At 46.6% G+C, this 24,190-nt stretch overlaps 1 protein-coding gene across 1 annotated transcript in view; it reads right to left on the bottom strand.

Annotated features, from left to right (window-relative positions):
- Nucleotides 1–18,302, bottom strand: part of RCAN1 (regulator of calcineurin 1) — a 93,249-nt gene extending 74,947 nt beyond the window's left edge. Inside the window, exon 1 of the mRNA XM_032865376.1 lies at nucleotides 17,921–18,302. Within this exon, the coding sequence (XP_032721267.1) occupies nucleotides 17,921–18,163 (243 nt within the window). The 5' untranslated portion in view covers nucleotides 18,164–18,302. The remainder of the gene's footprint in view (nucleotides 1–17,920) is intronic.
- Nucleotides 18,303–24,190: the final 5,888 nt, after the last annotated feature.

The raw sequence follows: 24,190 nt of genomic DNA, 5'->3' as shown, positions 1-24,190 counted from the left end.
TCTGGCACCATATAATTTCTGTTCAAGTGCCATGTGGCTAAGGGAATAAAACACAAGTGTTGTAGAGAAGACAGCAAACCATCACTATTTACAGATGAGATGATTTTATACCTGGAAAATGCAAAGGAACCAACTGAACCCCTCTTAGAAACTGTAAGAAGCTGTAGCACGGTGGGTGGTTGTAAAGTTAATACATAGAAACAAGAATTTTCTTTATTTGAAAGTGAAAGTCAGTATAATAGGAAAAGTGAGCTCATATTTTAACACATTTAAGTTGTAGTATACATAAAAAATATGTATACATAAAAAATATGTATACCCAAGAATCTAAAACATAAATACAAACCAGAAACGATAGGATCTATATGAAGACAGTGGTATATACTGGTGGCATAAAGATGGCCCAAATAAGTAGAACATTATCGAAACATAATATTCAAAATGCCAATATTCCCTAAGTAACTATAATATATAAATATATAAAATAATATATATATATAAAATAATATATAAATATATAATATATAATATATAAATATTCCATAAGTAACTATAAACCCAAAGCAATCCCACAAAACACCAACAGGTTTGGTTGATGAATTTCTTAGGTTGTTATTTGCAGGGGGTAGAGACAGTTTAAATGTGACAGAGTGAGTGCTTCTAAAGGTTACGGAGAAGAATAAGTAAATGAAATTAGCCAGGAAAATAAATACTGAAGAGAAGATTGGAGGAGAATGTACGCGTGGACTGCTAAATAAGGTTACCACGTAAGGCCACAGTCGGTACAGTAGCACAAAACTGGTTTCAAAATGGACAAAAAGATCCAGAGCAGAGCCCTGAATCCAGTATATGTGGCCACCTAAGTGTATTTCAAATCTGTAGGATTTGGAACTCAGAGGTAACATGCAAAAAAGAAAACCAGAAACCTACCTTACTCCTTATACCAAAATTTACCCAATGAATTAAAGGCAAACATCAAAAATAAGACATAAAAGTACTAGAAGAAAAAAAAAAACATTCTATACATCTATACATCTTGGTCGAGGAAAGGATTCTATAGACATGAGACAAACCCAGAAGACCAAAAGGCAAAATTTTACGTCTCTACTGCAAATAAAAAGAGTAAAAATTCCTATGGGATAAAACCACATAAAGTCAAATGGCAAACTGGGAGAAATGTCTGCAATATACGTAATAAATACCAATTCCTTTAATATACGGAAAATTCTTAGATTCCTCAGTCCAGAAATGTACCAGAAAAGGAGCAAGAGATATAAACCATCAATTTACAGGAACAACAACCACGACAACAAAAACAAAACAAAAAAATCAACAAATGATCAATAACCATAAAAGATGGTTGGCCTTGTTCCAAATCAAGGAAAAACAAATTCAAACAAAGAGGTACTATTTTTTGCCTCTGAATGATCTTGGTAATGATCCAAAAGGATTTGTAATGCCCTTTGTTGGTGAGAATGTGGGGAAAGAGGAAGTTTTATGCAGGGAGTAATATATATTTGTATAAACATTCTGGAGAGCAAATTGGCAGTATCTATCAATATGTACACTCACTATTCCGTCTAATTCAGAAATCCTACTTCTAGAAATGTAACTCCCGTACGTGTGTACAAAAGTCAACAAAGATATATGTATAAGGAGCTGCTGGCAATAATGTTTATAATGGGGGGAAAAAAAAAACTAGGAAACAACCTAAATGTCTATTAGAAGAAATTGCCAGTTAAATGTTACATTTTTTTAATGAAATGCCGTGTAGTCATCAAAAGGAATGCACGGAGTTATTGGAAAGATGTCCAAAATATTTTAAAGGGATAATATTTTAAAGGGCTAAAGAGTGTGTATGGTATTATACTACAGAAATATATAAGTATAGCATATATTTAGTTGCATTTATCTCTTTATATACACCACATACATGTTTATCACATGCATAGAACATGCATGAAATAGTACACATAAAACTCAACAGAGGCTATTTCTAAGAAACAGGTTGAGAGAATAGGATGGGGAATTTTTAGTAAACACTTTTATTCATTTTTACAATGAAATGTTACATTTATTTATTCTAAAAGATTTTATTTATTTATGAGCGAGAGAGAGCAAGCATGAGCTGGGGGAGAGGCAGAGGGAGAGGGAGAAGCAGACTCCCGGCTGAGCAGGGAGCCAGACACCAGCTTGACCCTAGGACCCTGAGATCATGACTAAGCCGAAGGCAGACGCCCAACTGACTGAGCCACCCAGGTGTCACCCAAATATTACTTTTAGAATGAATTACTCTTCAAAGCAAACAGCAATCTAAACAAATGTAATAACCCATGGTTGGCACTCGGCAAATGTACTTATTATGAGTTGTGCTCTTCAGAAAGTTCTCCATAATGCCATTAAATACCGTTCTACCAGCACTCTGTGGACCTAACACAATGGTATGTAAACTCTTTGCTAAAGCCAGCTTATAATAGCTCTGCTCTCTGGCTAGAAGGATAAGAGAACAGGCTCTAAGAAGAATAAGTCCAGATCCCACAGTGCTAAAGCCCAACCCTGGGTCCCCACTGGTGCCGCCCTATGATGTAATCATCTGGAATTACTGGAACTGGGGACAGACCGGTGGGGGACATGCTGCTGTGGGGATAACGATCAAGTTTTTAAAGACTGGTTCATTTAATTAAAAGCACAGCAGGTCACTGAGTACTAAGCAGACAGCATGCATTTCATCACAGAAGGTCATCTTTCCTGGCACAATCTAATGGAAACCAGGGCAGCCTTCAGAGATAAGATCACAAGCTGATTTTGTCTTCTTAGGGACAAGATTTGGCAAGGAATGACCAGACACCTTCTATCAAAGGTGCTAGAGGCTGGCTGGTGCAGCAAATGGACACCTAGCAGATGACAGTGAATTTCTGAAAAGATGTTTGTGTGTCTCCTCAAAGGCATTCTAGGAACAATGAAAGAGAAGGTACAGAGGGAAGGAGAAGAGGGGAAGAAGGAAGAAGAGATAGAGGGCAAGAGAGAGGTAAAGCCTCCCCAGCAAACAGGCTGTTTATTTTTCAATTACAGATTTTTTTTTTTAACTGTGCCAGGAAGCCTAAAATTTCTTATCATTAGCATTAATAATTTTATGCTTTAGAGTTAATGGTTTTTACATCCATGGTCTTATTTGAGATTTATTTTTACCAAGTGTTTATAGTTTCTTAGGTTTGTTTTCAGCTTTGTAGCAGAGCTCATTTCCTGTGAAAACATGCTTTATCTCAGCATTTACAAGTGATGACAAGCCATTTTAGTATTCTGGTATGACACATCTTGCTACGTTTAGACACACCTCAGTCTGTTAATTTCATACATGTGCTCACATGTGTGGGAAACTCCTGGGAAAATAAGGCTTAATATTTAATGGACTTAAAAGAGCAATACTTTCATTTGTATGTGTTTTACTTAGTATTTATCAAGTGCCCACTATGTGGCAGGCACTGTCGTAGGCACAGGATAAACAGCAGTGAGCAACAGACACTTTAATATCTGCATTTTAATAATTTTAATGAGATTGCTAATAAGTACCAAACACTTATTGGAGCCTGGTATTATTGTTAGCGATTTATTTTGCAGAAATTAATAAAGGAAAGCCTCACTAAGATGGGAAGCCAGAAGTAGGGGGAGCTAACACCCTACCTCTTGTCAATTGCAGGGAGAGAAGTACCAGGATACTAATTTATCACCCCACAGGAGGAAGAAGGGTTTTCTCCTCTCCCAGCAATAGCTCAGCCAATGAGAGATGGTCACAGCCCAGCCAATGAGAAGCCACTACACTTGAACTCCCAGCTCAAGCCAATGGAGTTTTTTGTTTACACAACCCTCCCAACTCCCCCTTTCTTCTATAAAAGAGCATTCCTCTGTTTTATTCACCAGACTTGCCTGTAGTTTTGCCATCCCTTGCTTGCTTGCTTGTCTGGGATTGCAATTCTGTTATTTCTGTATAAACCCATTTTTGCTGGTAAAATAACTAATAGCTTTCTTTTGCTTTATTTATTTTTAGTGACCTAGAGACCACTGTTTATCTTTTAAATTGAAGTACAGTTGACATATAATACTGACAGTTTTATTTTGAAGGTTAACAATTTGTATGCTCTCCTCTCATCTTAATTTAGGGAAGGAAAAGTTCTTCCTCTACCTTTTAAGGTCTTCCAGCTGGAGTAAAAATTGAGCTGATGTGAGATAGATTAACAGGAGAAAAAATTTAAAAAAACCATGAGGTTTTATTATGTGTGCACAGAGGCCCAATGATGAAAGTGACCAAAGAAATGATGAAGGCAGACAGTTTTTATGCTTTTTAGACAAAGAGACAATAAATCCGAAAGGAACTGACAGGACAAAGAAGACTTAACTTTGGGGGCTTCAATTAGTAAGGAATTCTAATCGGAATTTGGGCTGGGGCAGTAAGCGAGTAAAAAGTAACAAGGATATTTATATAGCTCTCTTGGGCCTGAATTTTTTTCTGGTGATAAGGCTGTCTCTTCACCTCCTTGTACAGGGAGGGTACCTTCCGCAGGGAGGCTTATTTCCTGCTCTCAGGGGGACAGAGGAGGGTAGGAATGTCCTTCCTGCACAGGCTGGCTCTTACGTAACTTCTATTTAAAATAACCAGCATGACAAAGTGGCACATTTTGGGGCGGCCTGCCCTTATCCCCTATGTTTACAACCCTATGAGGTGGGTACTTTGACTACCAGTTTAAAAACAGACACCAAAGCACAGAAAACTACTCGCCCAAGGTCACACAGTGATTGCTGAGAGAGCTGGGATGTGAATTCGGGCTGACGTGGTTTTGGGGACTCGCCCTCCTAACTTCAATGTCATAATACCTTTTACCATGCACGGGGCCAAAGCAAGGGAGGTATTTGTCCATAGAAGAGGGCAGGCACTTATGGGGAGGACAGGCACATTCCCACCCTTAGCCGAGCCAGAGAAGTAAGATGAATGATAAGCAGCAGGGGAACCTCCCCGTAGGTGATTCTGCCAAGAGGCCCCCCAGGCTATCCAGGCGAGAAGAGGAAGGAGGAAAAGGAAATAAATGAAAAGGAAATAAGTGAACAAACAAAAATTAAATGGCAACCCCATATACAACATCATCTAATGATATATTCACTGCTGTTAAAACGGGGTCCTTGATAAAGACTACACACATATTCTGGAGTCTCTCCTGCCATCAGATGCTATCCCAGATACTGCCATGCTGTGTTTGATCCTCAGTAGCATCCGGGAAAAGTGAATGCACCACCTCGCCCTCCTTTCAACAGACTGAGGAGGAAACCCAGAATCTCCGCCGTGGCCGGCAGGGGGAGGGGTGGTGGGGGGAGGTGAGGGGGGGAGGGGGGGAGGGCAGCGCTGGTACAGCTTCATTCCAGGCTGTTAACGCAGTACAGAATGCTCCATTCTGCCCCCTGTGCAACAGCCCTCTTGGGTGGGCAAGGGCAGGGAGTCATCCCTCAGCAGACAGGCTCCCCACCTGCCACCCCCTCCCCCTACCTCGCTCACGCACAGTCTAGGGCAGACTCGCCATGCTATGGACCAGGTCACTTTTCCCAGCTTGCTCTACGGAACTGACATATTCAAAATGGGGAGGTTCCGAGGTATCCTGTTGATTAACGGTATTTCCCAATATACATCAAGAATACACATTTGACAAAACAGAGCAAATCAGGGTGCAAGTGTTGGGTCTGCAAATTTATTGACCACTTCAAAGAAATACACAGATGCAGAATCGACTTGAAAGATGAAAACGTTCTGGAAATATTCTGTCAGGATGAACAGGCAGATGAGCTGCAAGGCTACACCGTAGATTTAGCTCAGCTAGACAGAAAGATGCAGATACACACTGACCCCGATGCTGTTGTCAGACACCCACAAGGGTCTTCCGGGGCTGTTCATCGACTGTAGGTAACCAAGCAGATTTTTCTGATGGGTGGTCTGTTTTTAGGGGCCGCAAAGGAGTCTCTATATTGCTGACCCAGAACTGAGGTGGTCTCCATCACCGTCCAAGATCTGCAGCTTAGGGCACAAGCTTGTGGGTACAGCCAAGACCCACCCGAGTTCCCAAGAATCCCCACTCCAGCCCAGAACACTGTCAACACATGGCTTGAGCAGTAGAAAATTCTGGAATCATCCTAGGACAGGGTCTCCCCTGTGACAACACTTCCCACCATGCAGGTCTGGGGACCTAACTGCTTTACCTTTTACAGGTAGCCTATGTAGGGGTACCTGGGTGGCTCAGTCAGTTAAGCGTCTGACTCTTGATTTCGGCTCGGGTCATGATCTCAGGGTCCTGAGATCAAGCCCCGCTTCGGGCTTTGCACTATGCTTGGAGCCTGCCTAAGATTCTCTCTCTCTCTCTCTTAAAAAAAATAATAATAAATAAATAAAAATAAAGCAGTCTATGTAGTAACCAGTTCAGGAAACCCCCATTATCTCTGAAATAGTGTTTGTTTCAACTGAGTGAGTTCCTTTTGTATTTCTTTATGCCAGCAATTTCAGTCATAGTCCCAATAAATTGCAAATCAGAGCATGGGGCAGAGGAAGTCACAAACTGGGACCGGGCGTGGCTGCAGCGGGAAGACCACTGCTGTGGGTGAACACATCCCTGTGTGATTCCCGTTCTGAAGGTGGTGGTGTCGCCCAGCCGCAAGGAAGGGGCTCCTCGGGTCATTCTCCCACAACCTCCGTCTTCTATGGGATAGGGAGGAGGGGTACTTCCACTTGAAAGTTTCGACTACAAACTTATCTTTAAATAGTTTTTTTTGGCAGCACAGGCGTGACTTCTTCCTGCTGAAAATGCATTTTCTGTGCCTGAATTAAAAGTCTAAGTCAACAGGCTCCACCACAGAACGTACGCGAGGTTACTGCCCCCTGGTGGCCAGCTGGTATTTTGAACAGCATGGGATCAGCGCTGGAGCAAAGCTCTCTCTGCCTCTCTCTCTGTGATAGCCCCCTAATGGTGACACTGGGACAGTTTTGCCTGTCCTGGCTGACTTGACTCTCGCTGTCCTCCTCATTATTTGCAGGCTCTGGGTTCTTCTAGGAGGGGTGGGGAGGACATTATTTTGCAGAGAATTAGATGAGCAGTATAAAAATCCAGTGGGCAGGGGGTAGGGAGAACTAGCGAAAGCCAATATCCAGGGAGCACCCCTGAGACACATTATCCCCTCTCTGAGCCTTGATTCCTCCTTGGAGAAATGCAAGGTGTGTGCCTCAGGGCCCTTTGTGCCCTGGTTCTGTGCCCACAGTCAGATGCCCTGTTGCCATGGGGACATATGCCATGGGGACATAAAATAAGCACATATGGCATTTCTCTTAGAAGGCTGTAAGAAGGATTAAATGAGGGTAAAATAAAATATCTGGCACAAGTGGTACTAAATAAATAGGGGGATAATCATTAATTGTATGAATTACTGATTATATAATTTATCATCCAAACTTCAGGGTCACAGGGGGTATTACTATAACTTTCCCAGGATGACAGGCATAAATCAGACATGCAAATGGGACATACTGTCACCTTATCAATAAGTAATAGCCATCAGGGGATTTGGAAAAGTCCCCAGTAAATAAGAGACTTTTTAAGAAACATTTCATAGGAGGGTTCTGGCCTTGGGAGGCTATCTTTGGCAAACCCTCAAATACTCACGGGACAGAATCGATGTTGTAGTCAGTGAAACGCACTCTGACACAGGTTTCTTTCCAGATCAGCTCTACAGAAATTTCCAGAAATTACACATGTGCCTCCTCTCCAGCTCCAAACTAGCAGATAGGCCTCCCACTGACCGGTACAGGACAGGAGGCAGGAGTACGGGTGTGAAGGAACCAGAATGTCACCCCAAAATACCCCTCTTTGACATAAAATTTATTTTGAGCTGAAGGCAATGAAAAGCACAAGGCAGAGAAAAAACTATCTTCTCCCCCTTTTTCTGCCTAAAGGCAGGAAATAAATTCTCCTTTTACTGCAGAGGACTCCCAACTCCTGTCAGCCTAGAGAAGGCACCAGAGGAATCTGCAAACAATCTTACTCCATTAGCTTCCTCCCACATATTTACCTTCCTGCACTTGGAAGCCCGAGACGGCTTTTCTCTGCCCTGTCCTTCCCCTACAAACGTGCTGTTCTTTGTTCAAGAGGATTTATAATCTCGCTGATTATTGAGACTGAACCTTGGTCTTGCTGAGGCTCCTCCCTTGTGATGTGCACCGTGCACTTTAATAGCTGTCTGTTTTTCTCGTGTTAATCTTTTTGTTAGAGAGCCACAGCTGAAAACCCAGGACGGGCAGAGGTCAAGTTCTGTCTGCCCTCCAGGTGGAAGGCTGGAAAGTCGGGTGGAACAGAACTGGATTCACGCTAGAGAAATTCTCTTCTAGAGCAACTTCCAACTCGGGAAAGTCTGATTGAACACGTGGGGGATGCCCGGGAGCAAGGGGCAAATGGACCATGTTCCCTGATGGAACAGTGCAGAGCCCTGTGGTTGTGAGAACCCGTGATCCAACTCAACCTGCTCGTTTTGGAGACGAAGCAATGGAGATCTGGCTGAGTCACTGGCCCAAGGATGCGTGGTTTTCTCTGGATCTCCCAAGCTTCCTGGTTATATTTACCATAACAAACAAACTTAAAAATGCCATTTTGTGTCTTTGCTGTTAGCTTGTGAGCCCCAGGAAGGGAGGGATGGTGTCTGTCACTCACCACGAGCCCCCTCGTGCTGACTTCACCATGACCGTGGGGGAGGGGCAGCTGTCTTCCTTCTGCAACCCAGGAGGCTGGGGGTGCCAGGAGGGGTGTCACAGACTCACCCAGGTATCTCGTGATTGGTCTTACAACCAGCACAGCGTTCAGAAAAGGCACGCAGTAAATATTTGTTGAATGAATGAAAGAAGGAATGAATGGATGAATGAATAAATAAATGAGTGAGTGAATAATGGACGAATGAGTGAGTGAGTGAAGATGGAGTCAGGATTCCAGTCCAGGGCTAGCCTTCTGCCCGAGCCCCAGAGTGTGGCCAGGGCTGTCACCCAGCTACGGCGAGCACTCAGCTACATCTGCTAAGCATAAGTAAATGGCTGCGAGGAGAATAGAGCTGAAACTCATCTGAACCTCAGTTTCCTGTGGATAAAAATACTTTCTTCACAGAGCTGCCCTGGGGTTTCAGTAAGATGTGAAAGATATGAAAAATTCATGGGCATTACTGCACACGGCAAGATGATGACCGCGCAGGCACTGGAACTGGTTAAAACGTGGTCTGAATCCCAGGACCGGCGCCTCCTGGCTCTGTGACCTGGGGCAGGCTCCTGTGCCTCTGCTGGCCTCCGTTTCCACATCTGTGGAATGGGGACCGTAAGAGTACCTATTGCATAGAGTCCTCGTAAGAGGATGAAAAGAAAAAGATCCCATATAAGGCACTTTACATTAATGACTGGGAACTACTTTATTGTCTTTAAAATAAAGCAGAAAGTTGAACAAGAAATATCAAGGGGTGTAAGGAAAACATGTTACACTGAGTGAAAAAAAAAAATTCAGACTCGGCCCTCTGAATTAAGTTAACATTTTCATCTCTTAAATCGGAATTCAGGCCAACCTCAAATTCTTGTTCTGTGGCGTTGACCAGGCCCTCTCATGGGAGTTTCATACCGCACCTGCTGAAATTAGTATCGAAAGGAAAAATACCGGCTCTTCCCAAAGTAAATGGATCTAGTTTCCCAAGCTCTTCCTTCAGAAATGCAGTAGTTAACAGCTTTTTGTACTTCAGAAACTTAATAACCCTATCTATCAATGAGGTAGGTAGTGGACGTTTAGGGGTTTGGTCTAAAACTGTGGGGGATAAAACTTCTCTAGGGTTGAAGCTAAAAAAAAAAATCAGATTCGAAAATATCTTAATGAACACTTCTGTTAGCTGCTCCAGGAAGTCAAAAAAGTTTATAAAGAAAAAAATGGACTAATACATAGCTCCTGTGACCAGCAGCCTGGGATGGCCCCGGGGACCACCTCCCGGGGTCCTGTTGTAATGTATGCCCCCCAACCCCTTGCGTGTGGTCAGCCTGGCTGCCTCACTTTTCTGAACAGAGCCCAAGGGGTTAGGATCTCCCTCCGAGATCACGGTCCCAAAAGCCTGTGCATCCCATGCCTCTCACACATCCTTCCTCACTTGTGCAGAGGGAAGCCAGCGGCCAGGTCAAGAGAGGTCCCAGCAGCTGGGAAACCTCCAGCCAGTGGCCACCCCGAGGGACAGGACCTCAGCCCCACAGTCCCACAGAAATGCAGTCCTCCTGCCTCCCCCCCTCCAAACCTGTGAGTGAGCCGGGAGGCACAGGCTGCTCCAGCCAGCCCTCGGATGAGGCTGCGGCCCATGCTTTACTGAGGAGGTCAGGAGAGAGGCGCTGGGCTCAGCCATCCCTGCATTCCTGATCCTCAGATGCTGGGGAGCACAGCGTTTCCTGCTTTAAACTACTAAGCTTTTGTATCAACATGGATGGGACTGGAGGAGATTATGCTGAGTGAAATAAGTCAAAGAGAGAAAGTCAATGATCAGATGGTTTCACTTACCTATGGAACATATGGAATAGCATGGAGGACATTAGGAGAAGGAAGGGAAAAATGAAGGGAAGGAAATCAGAGGGGGAGACGAACCATGAGAGACTGTGGACTCCAGGAAACAAACTGGTGATTTCAGAGGGGAGGGGGATGGGGGGATGGGTGAGCCCTGAGGGTGGGTATGGAGGAGGGCATGGACTGCATGGAGCACTGGGTGTCATACACAAACAACGAACCATGAACACTACATCAGAAACTAGTGATGTGGGCGCCTGGGTGGCTCAGTGGGTTAAAGCCTCTGCCTTCGACTCAGGTCGTGATCCCAGGGTCCTGGGATCGTGCCCCGCGTCGGGCTCTCTGCTCAGCGGGGAACCTGCTTCCCTTCCTCTCTCTCTGCCTGCCTCTCTGCCTACTTGTGATCTCTGTCTGTCAAATAAATAAATAATCTTAAAAAAAAAGTTTATAAAAAAAAAGAAACTAGTGATGTACTGTATGGTGACTAACATAACACAAAAAATAATAAACTACTAAGCTTTGAGTTAGTTTGGGGCTCAGCAGGGGATAACTAGTACACTAACTTTGTTGTGTGTTTACTCTGTCCTAGTCAGTGAGAAGCACTTTATGTGCATCGTATTATGTACGTGCTATCACCATCCCACTTGACAGGCAGGGAAACTAAGGCACAGGAAACAAAAAACTTCCTCAGCCTCACGGTGTGTGGGACGGGTGTGCTGAAGATGCACACCTTAGCTGTTACACTTGGACGGGCCACGTGAGCCTACGAACCCCAATTAAATCTTCTGAGGTTAAAAATAAAACAGTGCGAACCAAATCAAATACAGCAAAGGGCTTCTATACTGACTGACATCTACATGTGAAGCCAACCCTTTCCCAACATCAACCTCAGAGTCAAGGTAATTAATATTTTCCTGATGTTATGTCTGAAAAAAGCGTATCTGTTTCGCCCCACGAGGGTGGAAGAGCTATTTTTATTTCCTCTTGCCGAGGAATAGCCTGTCCAGGCTCAGAGAACACAACACCGTCATTCACTGTCCGCGTCCCCACGTTTTTGAGTGGCGATTAGTTATTTACGAAGGAAAAAAAAATTCTCCCTCACCACTGAATTGTCTTTCCAAGGACTGGCAGTCCCCCACAGCCCTTGACGTGGGTCCTGACAATGGTGCATGGAACGTGCTCGCCCAGGGGGTCTCTCTCTGCCACTGCCACCCCGCCCCACACACACACACTGCTGAGTGCCAGTGCCTGATAGTTCCCAGGAGTCCTGCCGTCTCAAACCAGGGCCAACAGGCCCCCTCAAACGACACAGATGCGGACCGTGGACTTGACCATCTGATTACACTTTTTAAAACGGAAGCGTGGAAGATACAGCCTGAAATCTGAACCCAGGAGTCGGCGTCTCACAGCCTCTGCTCTAGCTGTCTGTTCTATCACAAAGCAGATTTGTTTTTTGTTCCCTGATGTAATGTCTTGGGGCAATGACATTTGAAGCTACTGCTGCTGAGGAAAAACGCTGTGAGCGATGCCTGGTGGTGCAGGATGGAGTTAAAAGGAAACCACACGCTCGCTCGCGTGGGGAGTGATGGGGAGGGATCAAAGGAACCTCAGGGATATAAAGACTCATTTGATTTATGTAAGAGTCAGAAATTCTAAAATTAGGGAAATTGTAGATAAATTGTCGAATAAACTTTGCACGTATATAACACACAGGTGTTTTGTTTTTTTGTTTTTTGAACATGAGACATTCTGGACACTTCCAAATAAATTAAACCATACCATATTGGCTTCTTGCCTCTCTACTCTTCAGGGGGCTTCAGGGGCAATTTTAGGCATAGTTTAAGTTGGAGAAACCACATACCTAGGACACGAGAGCGAATGGTGAAAAGGCCTGAAAGCGCCCGGATTTTATACCAATGTCGACCCCGATTGCTACCGATCTGCTGGAACATCACATTATCCAACTTGCAGCCACAGACTGACTTGGAACAGAAACAGGGAGAAACGCCACCAAGCACCTACAGCCTTGTGAGCCCCCGTAGTGCACATCGGCCTTGCTCGTCTGGACCTCAAAAACATCTCGGTCATCAGTTACTACTGGATGGTGTCTTGTCTACCAACGCACAAGTCTGGGGAGGGCCCCGTCCGGGACCTGCCGTTTGGCTACAGACTGAGCAGCTGCTGAAGAGGCTGCGGACGAAGGCCCCGGGAGGCAACCCTGTGTTAAAGTCCACGCTCTTATCTCCTGTGTCACCTCCCAGAGGCGCCGGCTCCAGGGCTGACAGCCAATCATCCAACCTTCCAGATACAAGGTCAAACACCACTCAGAGGAGGGAGGCACTGGACCAGGAGCCTGATGCTATTTTAGACTCGAGGAAACCAAGGCACAGATCTGGCTCAAAATGGAACCCAATGACCAATTATTCAATATTTTCACGGCACAACAAGGGCTCTGGTCAGGCAAAAACCCCTCCCAGGTAGCACAAGGGTCCTCAACCTCAACTCTCAATTAGAGTCACTTCGGGGAGCTTTTCAGACAACTCTTTCCAGAAGGTTCCCAACCCAAGACTGCAGTTGGTCAGGGTGACCCGGGGCCTGGATGATTTTAAGGCTCCCGTGGGACTCTCCTGGGCAGCTAAGGTGCGATTGGGCTTGGGGTCTTCTCAGATACAACGAATTCAAAGCCTCTGCTCAAACTCCTTTTATGGCTCTCAGAATATTTCTGCTACTGAAAAAAAAGCATGTCGGTGTCATGGGTCTGAAGTGAGCATCTGTCTTAAGGAAGGTGAGTTTATTCACTAGAGAAGAGTAAATGTTCTGAGGATTCATATTTTCTGACTTAGCCTTAGAGCAAAGCTCTGTCAGCCAAATACGCATTCGTGTTTCCGACAACAAGAAAAGTAGCATTCGCATCTATTACCCTATGCAACCGTGCTTGCTGTCTGCAAACTCACAGCATATTACATGAGAACCAAGTGTCTGCTTAGCTTGATAAGGACTGAATAAGCATTCTTCTAGGGAACCAATGACCACGGCCAACAAGCCCAAGCACATGCGATCACTGGTTCAAAGCCCTGTTTTGCTTCCTCAGAAAAAAAAAAAAAAGTCTCGCAAAAAGAGAACAGTAATGGGATACACTAGTTAATATTTGTATAGGAGAAAATAATATTTTCTTTTTTTTTTCTTTTTTCCAGAGAGGGAGAGAGAGGGGTGGGAAGGGCAGAGGGAGAGGGAGAGAATATTTTTATTTATTTATTTATTTATTTATTTATTTGACAGAGAGAGAGAGAGAGAAGCAGGCTCCCGCTCGATCCCAGGACCCTGGGATCTTGACCTGAGCCAAAAGCAGATGCTTAACCCACTGAGCCACCCAGGCGCCCCCCCGAAAATAATCTTTTAAAAACTTTTCATTCATTTATAATGGTGCGAACTCTCTAGTAATATTGCTTGAATCTGATGGTACAGTTTCAGTGTTTTTTAGATAAGCATTTAATGCACACATTTATTATAAATTTTTTACAGCATTGATGATGACCGGGCTAACAATGACAAGCTTTACCTATTAGACCTAAGTGTTATGGTTAGAAAACAGCTTCTGACATAAATTCCCAAATGAATTGGTGGTTTAGATCAATTTCTATCAGGCCTATGGTTAGAGAGTAAGAGGAGCACTGGGAAAGAAGTTGGCACAGTCTTTTTCCTTCATACCCTCTGCATGGTCTGGATGTTTGTGTTCCCCCCAAATTCACAGGTTGACATCCTAACCCCTGAAGGTAATGGTATGAGGAGGGAAGGCCTTTAGGGGGTGTTCAGGTCATGTCGGGGGAGAGGCCCCCTGACCCCAGCTCCCCCATCCCTTCTACCGAAGTAGGACAGAGTGAGAGGTCCGCAGCCCGGGAAAGGACCATCAATGACCACACTGGCTTCCAGAGCTGTGAGAAATACACGTCCGTTCCTTATTTGCCCCCTAGTCTGTGGTATGTGGTTCTAGCGGCCCTACCAGGCTAATCGGCACTCCTCCAGGTGACCCTCCAAGGGACTGGTTCAGGAGAGGGGATGGCCAGCCCCCCAGCACAGGGACCTCAGAGGAGGGAGACGCAGGGAGCTGTCTGCCCACCTGGGTAAGGCGACACTGACCAGAAGCAGAAGGATATGTTCATTTCAATATCCAAAGGAGGGGGGATCGGCTGCTTGAGGGAGAAAGGCCTCGAAAATAATAAGGCTGCTAGAAGCCACACTTTCCCACCTAGAGGGGTGGTTTTAGCTGCAGGAGACATTCTTTCTACTGGAAGGCTCACCATAAGCCTCCCCCCCCACCCCCCAGCCCCCCCCCCCACACAGTGATTTCTCCTCTCACTGTCCCTGATGGCAGAGCTCTTTGCTTTCAGGGCCTGGGACTCCTTCAGCACAGTGAATGTTGTGTCTTCACCGATTATCGGACACCTTAGGGGAGCTTAGGGATGTGCAAGCAACATTGCACAAAGCTCCCTGCCCCCCCACAAGCTCCAGACAACGCCCTCACCCAAATTCAAACACCTTCATAGCTCCCCTAGACAACAAAGGGTGAGAGCTAACAAAGGGGTCTCCTTGCTTCCTCTCTTGACCACCCACCCTCCGTCCCCAAGAGACATTCTCCACTCCGATTGCTGTTAGAGTAACATCCCAATCCCTCTCAGGGCCACTAAGGCCCCCCATGGAACCATTCCCCAGCTGTGCCTAACCTCAGCCACCCCCCTACCATGTTTCACTTGGCCAAGAGGCGCCCTTCACACCCTCTGAATACAGTCAGCTCACCATCTCCCTAGAACTTCTGGCTTTGCTGTTCCCTTCTGCGCCCTCTGCCTGGATGCCAGCCACACAAATCCACGCAAGGAGCTTCTTTCTGCCAGCCAAGTGCAAGCTGTGCCTAGGGACCTTCTGGGGCCACTCACTCTACAGCGGCCCCGCGCTGACCCCTCTCTGCATGTCCTCTTTGCCTAAACTGACCCTCTCTATACTTTTCTCTGGGCTCTGGAAGGCTGACCCCACCTATGGACTGCAACTACTTGGGCTCCTTGGCCTCCTGGCTGCCAGCTGGTTTCCACCAATGAGACCAGAAAGCCAGCGTGAGTGGGGTATTTCCTCCCTGCCACTCCCTGCTGTAGCATCCTGATCCCACATCCCTTCACTCCCGCAGCTCCGGCCCGGCCACCAGCTGCTCTCCTGGGACTGGGACTTGGACTTGGCAGTGTGGACTCCTCCCCACCATCCAACACCTGTCCCCACTCCTGCTGTCTCCCTCAGTCCTGCCCCAATTCATCCCCAGTTCGAACCACCACGGTGTCCCTGTTAGGACTGGTAGGACTCAGCCCCTGTCCTCTCCTTGGTCACTCTCTAGCATATTATCCTACATTACGTTCTCTACTGTACTTGTCTCCACTAATCCGAAATTACCTTGTTCACTTATTTTTCTCAGTTATCTGACCCGCCCCCACTTCAACCACTAGAACATAAGCAGCAAGTTCACCGTGTTCACGGCTCTTCCCCATGGGCCTAAACCAGTGCCTGGGACGTAAGAAGCATTCAGCACACAGCAAAAGAATAAATAAAGGACTGAATGCTAAGCCCTCAGTCTCTGCTCAAACCATCACCTTGTCAGAAAGCTCTTCCCTGATCATCTAACGTAAAACAACAATCTCCCTCCCCTCCCAGACCTCCAGTTCCTCTTCCCCTATCACTTACTTTTTTCCTATAGCATGAAGACCTCCTGACATGTTTAATACTCGTTGACAGTCTGTTGCCCCACAACAGAAAGGCCAGCCCTGGAGGCAGGGTCGCGATTCCATTCACTGCTGTCCCTCAGAGCCTAGAACAGGGCCTGGCCCAAGCAGAGTCTCAACCATTTCTTAAAATGAACAGTTAGCAAAGTGGACAAAATTTCATACAAAGCAATTTCAGGAATGTCCCCTGCACTTTCTGGAAAGACCATAAAACTAGGAATAGCTAGACACCCAAGTAAATAAGCACAGCCTTACACGACCTGACCTGCTCCATTAAAAAGACAGCCTCAGACCCCTAGGAAAGAGACTTGATATGCTGGCTAGACCTTGGCCTTGAGAAGAGAAAAGGTTTTAGAAAAAGATGAGCGAGACCCTGCATTTATGACAATTGTTGCTTTAGAAAGCATGCACGGAGCTCACCTAAGCCCAGAGCCGATGTAAATCCTTTCTGAAAGTGGATGGGCACAGAAATTACAAATAAATGGGACGCGAGCGGGCCATTCTCTGTTCCACAGTGGTGTTCCTCCTGGCAGGCTTCAGCTACAAGTTCATTGCCAGTATAGGCAGACTCAGCGCCAAGCATGGAAAGCATCACTTTTTTTGACAGCTGCTCTCCTCATGAGGCATATCTCTCAAAGACAGGCTTTATTCTGCAATGCCTACGTTTTCCAAATTTTATTCTGCACACTAATTGCAGATTTGAAATAAATGCCTCCTCCCCGCCACCACCATCGATTACTCATACCTGCCCCCTCAGCCTCCTAAGTTTCTAAACTGGGTAGATTTAAAAACAACAACAACAACAACAACAACAAAACACAACCCAGCTCTGCACATACTGAGTGTCCTGACGGTAGCATGTTACCCATTATGGGAGCAAGAATCCTATTCTGAAGGCCTAGAGAATGGGTCCCTTCCCCCCAACACCATTTGACCAAAACTGGCCAGCCACAGGATAATGAGCAACCGAAGATTCTCACCCAAACATTGGCGTTTCTTCCAATAGTGCAGATTGAGAATGCAGAGACGTTGTCCTATTTATGAACAGTGAGTCACGTCGCCGCTCCACGTCTGTTTCCTGCTCCCTATGAATGAGGGGGAGCCCCTTCCCCAAAGGAATAAGTGCAGAGCGACGGTACTTGCCCCGGGGTGGCAATGTGAGCTCCCGACCACTCCAGGTGCCAGTTCATCCCTGACTGTCCCTTACTTCATTTCCCCCACCCTACTATCCCCACCGAGTAGAGACCCGGGGGCACGGGCGTCCCTAGGAGGAGGTGACCAGCCATGGTCAAAGGTGAGGCGCTGAGAGCCCCTGCGCCCGGTGCGCGCGCCGCCCGGCAGGTGCTCAGGGACCCAGGACCCTCCGGGAGCGCGCCCCCGCCCCCGCCCGGCCAGGAGCGGACCGTCGCGGGGCGGCCGGGGGCGTCGCAGCGACCCTGAAGGTCGCCTCTCGGCCCCGCCAGCGGCCCGGGCTGCCCCGAGCCGGCCGGGACCTGGGCGCCGCGACCCGCGCCTCCTCCTCCGGGCAACAAGTGTCCGCCCTCCACCCGACGGCCCGCCCGGCCCGGCCCTCACCCGGCACAGGCCGTCCACGAACACGCGCGGGTCCAGGTGACAGGCGATGGTGGCGCTGGGCAGGTCCTGCAGGTCCACCTCCTCCATCTCGCAGTCGATGAAGCTCCAGTCGCCGCCGCCCTCGTCGGCCTCGGCCGCCCCCGAGAACGGCGCGAAGGGCCGCAGCGTCACCCCCGGCTGCGCTCGCGATTCGGCCGCTTCGGCCGCCGCCCGGAGCTGGGGCCCGGCCACCGCGTCCTCCATCCCCGCGCCGGAGCCCGCGCGTCCCCGTGCGCCCCCGTCGGCTGAGCCGGGCTCGAGCGCGCGCTCTTCGCGCTCTCCCGCCCGCCGACTCGGCGGTTAAACCCCTCCGGCTCCCGTCACAGCCGGCGGCGGTCACCACGGCTCCCCCGGACGCGGCCTTCGCACGCCGGCCCCGCCCAGCCCCGGGGGCGGAGCTCTGGAGGACTTAGCGGCGGGCCCTTTAAGGCCGGCCCCCGCAGGGCCATTGTATCCCGCCCTCCTGGAGAGAAAGCCAATAAAAGAACGGAATTCTCCTCACGTGATTCTCATTCTGCCGCCCTCAGTCCGAAGCCGGAGGGTGGCCATGCTGGTTAGGGGCAAAGGCCCCTTCAGCAAGTTCCGCTTTTCCGACAGCTGGTGTCAGCTGAATGGCACCAGGCAGTGTCTTGGGCGCCCGGATGATAGCTGCAGAGGCAGAGCTTCTTTGGTTCCCCGGCGGTGACGCTTTGAGGCACATAGGCCAACTTTGGGGGATTTAAGGGAGATCCAGTTTCGGCTATGGCTCTGTGGCCATTGGCAAGTGGTTAGGTGCTTACCGTATATTATCATATATAGTCGCAATAAGTATTGAACTAGACCGTGACAATACCTTTTATATATACTTTATATATACTTTTATATATACGTATTAGTCATCATATCATTGTTCAAAATTTATATAATCAGAAGTAAAATTTTGAGTTACCACTGTGTGCTGTGTACAAAAGGAGATAATAAACGGTGCAAAACATCGGTGCTTGCATTTGTGGAATTCATAGAGGGAAAGCACAAGTTCTCAAATAAGCCTCTTCTCCCTACAAAATAGAATTCCTTCACCGTGAAAGACAACGTGATGCAGTGAAAACTTGGGTCTGAATTTCAGCTTTGCTGTTAATTACTTGGACGAGTAACTTGAGTCTTAGTGTCATTATCTGAAAAATGATGTCATATGTGGTAGGAGTCCAGTAAGGGCCTGATACATGGTAACTCTGTTTATGTGTAGATTTCTTTGGAAGGTGTGAAATCAGACCTGTATTTTCTCCTAAAGTGGGCTTACTCAATTTAGTTAAGAACTGTAACTGAATATAATAAAAGGCATATCCAACTAATAGCTGTGATTTATTCAGAACATATCATGTGCTGTGGTTCCCACTGTGACAATCTCGCAGCGGTTTGTGGCCACTAGGAGCTTAAAGTAGTAATATATATACAGAGATAACTCATGAACTAGAATGTGATACAAAGATCAAGAAATATAGGAACGATCCTACATTGCTGGTGGGAATATAAAATAGTGCAGCCACTTTGGAAAAACAATCTGGTAGGTCCTCAAAAAGTTAGCCATAGAATTACTCTGGGACTCAGAAATTCCTCTCTAGGTATGAACCCAAGAGAAATGAAAACGTATGTCGAAAAAAAAAAAAAAGAAAGAGAGAGAGAAAGAAAGAAAGAAAATGTCTGTCCACACAAAACCGATATTCAAAGGTTTGTAGCATCCTTATTAAAATAGCCCTACTGTCCGGAGTGTGGAGCCTGCTTAGGATTCTCTCTCAGGGCACCTGGGTGGCTCAGTGGGTTAAGCCTCCGCTTTCGGCTCAGGTCATGATCTCAGAGTCCTAGGATCAAGCCCTGCATCTGGCTCTCTGCTCAGCGGGGAGTCTGCTCCCCCCCCCCCGCCTACTTGTGATCTCTGTCTGTCAAATAAATAAATAAAATCTTTAAAAAAAAGAAAAGGATTCTCTCTCTCTTCCTCTGCCCTGACCCCCTTTTCCCCCTGCTGGTGCTTTCTCTCCTCTCTCTAAAAATAAATAAAACAAAATAAAAAATAAATAAATAGAAATAGCCCCAAAGTGGAAATAGCCCAAATGTTCATTAGCAGATGAATGGGTACCTGTCCATCCATACAATGGAATATTATTCATCCATAAAAAGGAATGAAGTTCTGATAAACACAACCACATGATGGGCCTTGAAAACACTAAGCTAAGTGAAAGAAGCCAGTCACAAAGAACCACATACTATATTATCCCATTTATACGAAATGTCCGAGATAGGCAAATCCACAGAGACAGAAAATAGTTCAGTGGTTGTCAGGGGCTGGGAGAGGAGAGAAGACGCAGTAAGGGCGAAAGGGTTTTTTTTTTTTTTTTCCCTTGGAGGTGGGTAAAGAAAATGTTCTAAAATTGGACTGCGGTGATGTTTGCACAACTCCGTGAATGTACTAAAAGTCACTGAATTGTACTTTCTTTTTTTTTCCTTTTTAAAGATTTATTTATTTATTTGACAGACAGAGATCACAAGTAGGCGAGAAGCAGGCAGAGAGAGAGAGAGAAGGAAGCTGGCTCCCTGCTGAGCAGAGAGCCCGATGCGGGGCTTGATCCCAGGACTCTGAGATTAGGACCTGGGCGGAAGGCAGAGGCCCAACCCACTGAGTCACCCAGGCACCCCCCCTGAATTGTACTTTCAAGAGCAACTTTTACGGAATGTGAATTATATCTCAATAAAGCTAGTGTTTACAAACAGAGAATGTGCTAAAGGTCACAGGGGGTTAGATGAATTGTGGCAGAGTGGGTGACATTGCAGAGTTGAAAACTCTGTAAGCTTGGCCAGACTTTCTGAAAAGGGTAACAAAGGGGATGAGACGGCAGTTTTGGAAAAACAACACCCAGGCAACCCGTTGCTGGGTGGGTCCATGTTGTCATCACCCTTAGGACGGGACGCTCTTTCAATCCAAGCTTACCCTAAGCTGCTTAGCGCAGGCAGAGAGGGCCAGGGGACAGTGCATGTGAGTGGGAAATGGACCAGGAAAAAGAAACCTAAAACGCACACTGAGCGGGCCATCACAGCTGGCCAGCTGCTGAGCTAAGAGAGAAGGGCACGAGTTCAACCTCAGGCAAGTGGTAAAGACAGTTACCTGTCATTGACTTTGGAATGCAGTTAGTTATTACTAAGATGCAGACACCGTCACCACACATTCCTTCAAGTGACTTTGGGCTCCCACCACCCACTGTCTCTCTTCTCTCCCTCTCCGGGCAGCAAAGTAAAGATGGTTCACCGTCTTTAGATGTCTGTGTGATTCCCAATAATAATACCGATCTCATTTGGGTAGCTTTTAATTTAAGGGTGTACACCTGAACTAGCTCACATAATCCCCACAAACAGGTATTATCACTTCTTGTTCTTAGAACCGAGACTCAGAGACTGAATGACCCACCCACAAGCAGAGAGGCAACAAATGGCAAAGCAGAACACCAGCTCTGCTCTCATCACACCCTGCTTCTGCCCCTTGGGACTCTATGACACAGAATAATGGGAATGAACCAAAGAAAAACAGCAGGGGTGAAGGACAGGAGAAGGAAAAATAAGGGAGAAGAAAGGAAACAAAGGAATGGGAGTGGTAGGAATTTACGAGCAAAGGAAGGAGGTATTTGAGGTTCAAGATGGGGGACAGGGTGATGATCCTAAGGAAGGGCTCACTCTCAGGTACTCAGGACCAGCGCTGGGAGTGATGCTGGAGAGATAGAGAGCTCTCGAAATATCAGAGCAAAATGACGGAATCTCTCAATAATTAGGATGAACATCACCCCTTCCTCTTCTAGGGGCATGTCTGGGGTCCTTGCCCTACTACGGGCAGCATCCTTAGTCATAAAGTGTCCAATTCTTCCTTCCACTTAGAAAATAAACTTTTATAGTAACTGCCATCTCTGTCATGCCTTATAATTTTAAGAAAGGCAGACACCTGTCTTACGCTTTCACTGACACTCACGCTGACCACCAGTGGCCTTTCCCAAGGAGGGAAAAAACAGAGACAATGTGCTGTCAGCAGCACAGGTGGAAACTAAGCAAAAGATCGTGCTTCACTTGGATTGCAGACGTTGCTAAGGGTGAGATCCAGTCAACTTGGGGGCAATCTTTGAAGAGCTGTCCTACCATCAAACAGGTACAAAATTCCCGATGTGTCCTTTGGGAGCTGTTAGCTGTTCCCCTTTGTCCAGCTGCGGCGATGGAATCCAAGACCTACCACTGCTTCCAGGTTGGGCATCGAGTAGAGAGCCCTCCCTTCTCCTCAGCTCAAACAGGCAGAGCCCACCCAGATGTTCAGATACCCCGAAGGCAAAGGAACCAACATGGGTGAGGGGCAGCTCTCAGAGATTCCTTTTTCGAAATGAGGGAAGGGACACAAATCTTAATTAATATATCCTACCATTTCCCGTTCATTTTCCTCCCCTAGCTCCTTCCTCCACGTCAGCCATTGTAATTACCGAATATGAGAGACCAGGCGCTCAGAAAGCCCCGTTTGGTTATTTTTGTTCTTAGCATCTGTCTCTTATATTTAATGCAGCCCGGTTATGCAAACATGCCTTTGCCCGGATAAGCCAGCCTATTCATTTGCCAGGTGGGAAAGTTTCATTGGATGACACGTTAGATTGCTTTCTATTTTGTTCTGGAAATTGAAGGGGGCTGTGTGCAGTAAGCACTCGCTGAATGCTTATTAAATGAACCAACGGCATTTCTGCACACTTGAGAAATTATAGGCATTTAAATATTTGATTTAAGATAGAAGGCAAATAGCTGACTTTCCGAGTGTTTGCTACTGTAAAGGCTGAACTGATCCAAAGGCTGCTCAAATGAGTAAACCCCTCAAATATGTCAATTTGCAAATTTCTATTTTGTTAAAAATATATGCTGTCTTTTGTTTAGTTTGTTTTTTTGTGGTTTTTGTTGTTGTTGTTTTGGTTTTCTTTTGTCTTTTTTTAGGGAAAGGAACTTTCTCCCCGGATCAAGCCTAATCAACTTTCATTCTTAAATTTCACTTTGAGGGGTGCCTGCGTGGCTCAGTGGGTTAGATACCTGCCTTAGACTCAGGCCATGATCCTAGCATCCTGGGATCAGCGACTGAGCCCCTCCTTGGGCTCTCTGCTCAGCAGGGAGTCTGCTTCTCCCTCCCCCTACTCTAGTGCTCTCTCTCTCTCTCCCCCCTTCTCAAATAAATAATAAAATAACAATCTTTAAAAAAAATTAAATTAAATTCCACTTTTAAAATCCCTGTTGTTTTCTATGGTCTTCTGATGTTTCTTAAATCAGAAACTTGAGTTATAAACTGGATTTTGAGAGAAATATTGGACTTTGGCTCCTTTGCTTTTCCAAGTTTAGAAGGTTCACTGGCTTCTCTGTCACCCTAAGTTCTCTTTCAAGGTAGCTGACACCAGTGTGGTTTTTAGGTGAGTTGGGATTCTTCTGGTTGCAAGTTAGCAAAAATCTCTGGAGCCAGGAGAGAATTTAAATGTAGGGTACCTTATGGTAGCCAAGGGCAGCCATGCAGCCGGACCTCAGGAAGGTCCTAGAAACTGGGCCTCGGTGGTTATCCATAAGCTGGGTTGTCACTTGGGCCACCTTGAGGCCATGGGAGGTCGAGGACGAGTATGTAAGAAAAAAGGTATCTACTTCTAGAAGTTCGCAGCCATGCATTTTCAGTGTGCTCGCATTGTTCAAAATATCTTCTTTTTATTGAGCTAGAATCAGGAATCCTGTCACAGAATCACGCAATCTCCTGTGTGGCTTTACAAGCCAGGGACATGTGGTCCAAGTTACGGTTCTGTCCGTTACATCTCCATGGACTTGGGGCAGTCACTGGCCCTCTCTCACTCTCCAGATCCTCTTGTATAGAAGGGTGGTGTAAGTAGCTTCTTGTCAGAAGTGCTGAGGGGCTGGGAACAGTGCCCGACCTCTGCCTGGCACAGGGGAGAGGCTCAGGATGGAGAGTTATACTTATACTCCTGGTCCTGGCTCTCCCACTTGGAGACGCTCTTCTGTCTTCTGTGTTAAAGTCCTTTAATGGTGAGAATCCAGGTAAATGGATCTTCTCCTCTGGCCAACTTCTAGGGAATGAACACCAGGGCAGGGTATGGGGGTCACTGAAAAGACATGACTGCCCACTGACCTGTACACTGGACCTGGGCACTTGGAGGCTCTCCCCACCTTCCCTGTTTTTGGAATATGGATTCCACT

Source organism: Lontra canadensis, unplaced genomic scaffold, assembly GCF_010015895.1.
Source record: "Lontra canadensis isolate GAN:19392208 unplaced genomic scaffold, GSC_riverotter_1.0 scaffold29, whole genome shotgun sequence".
Lineage (NCBI taxonomy): Eukaryota > Metazoa > Chordata > Mammalia > Carnivora > Mustelidae > Lontra > Lontra canadensis.
Note: the sequence above shows the minus strand (reverse complement) of the source record. Positions and strands in the feature narration are given on the sequence as shown.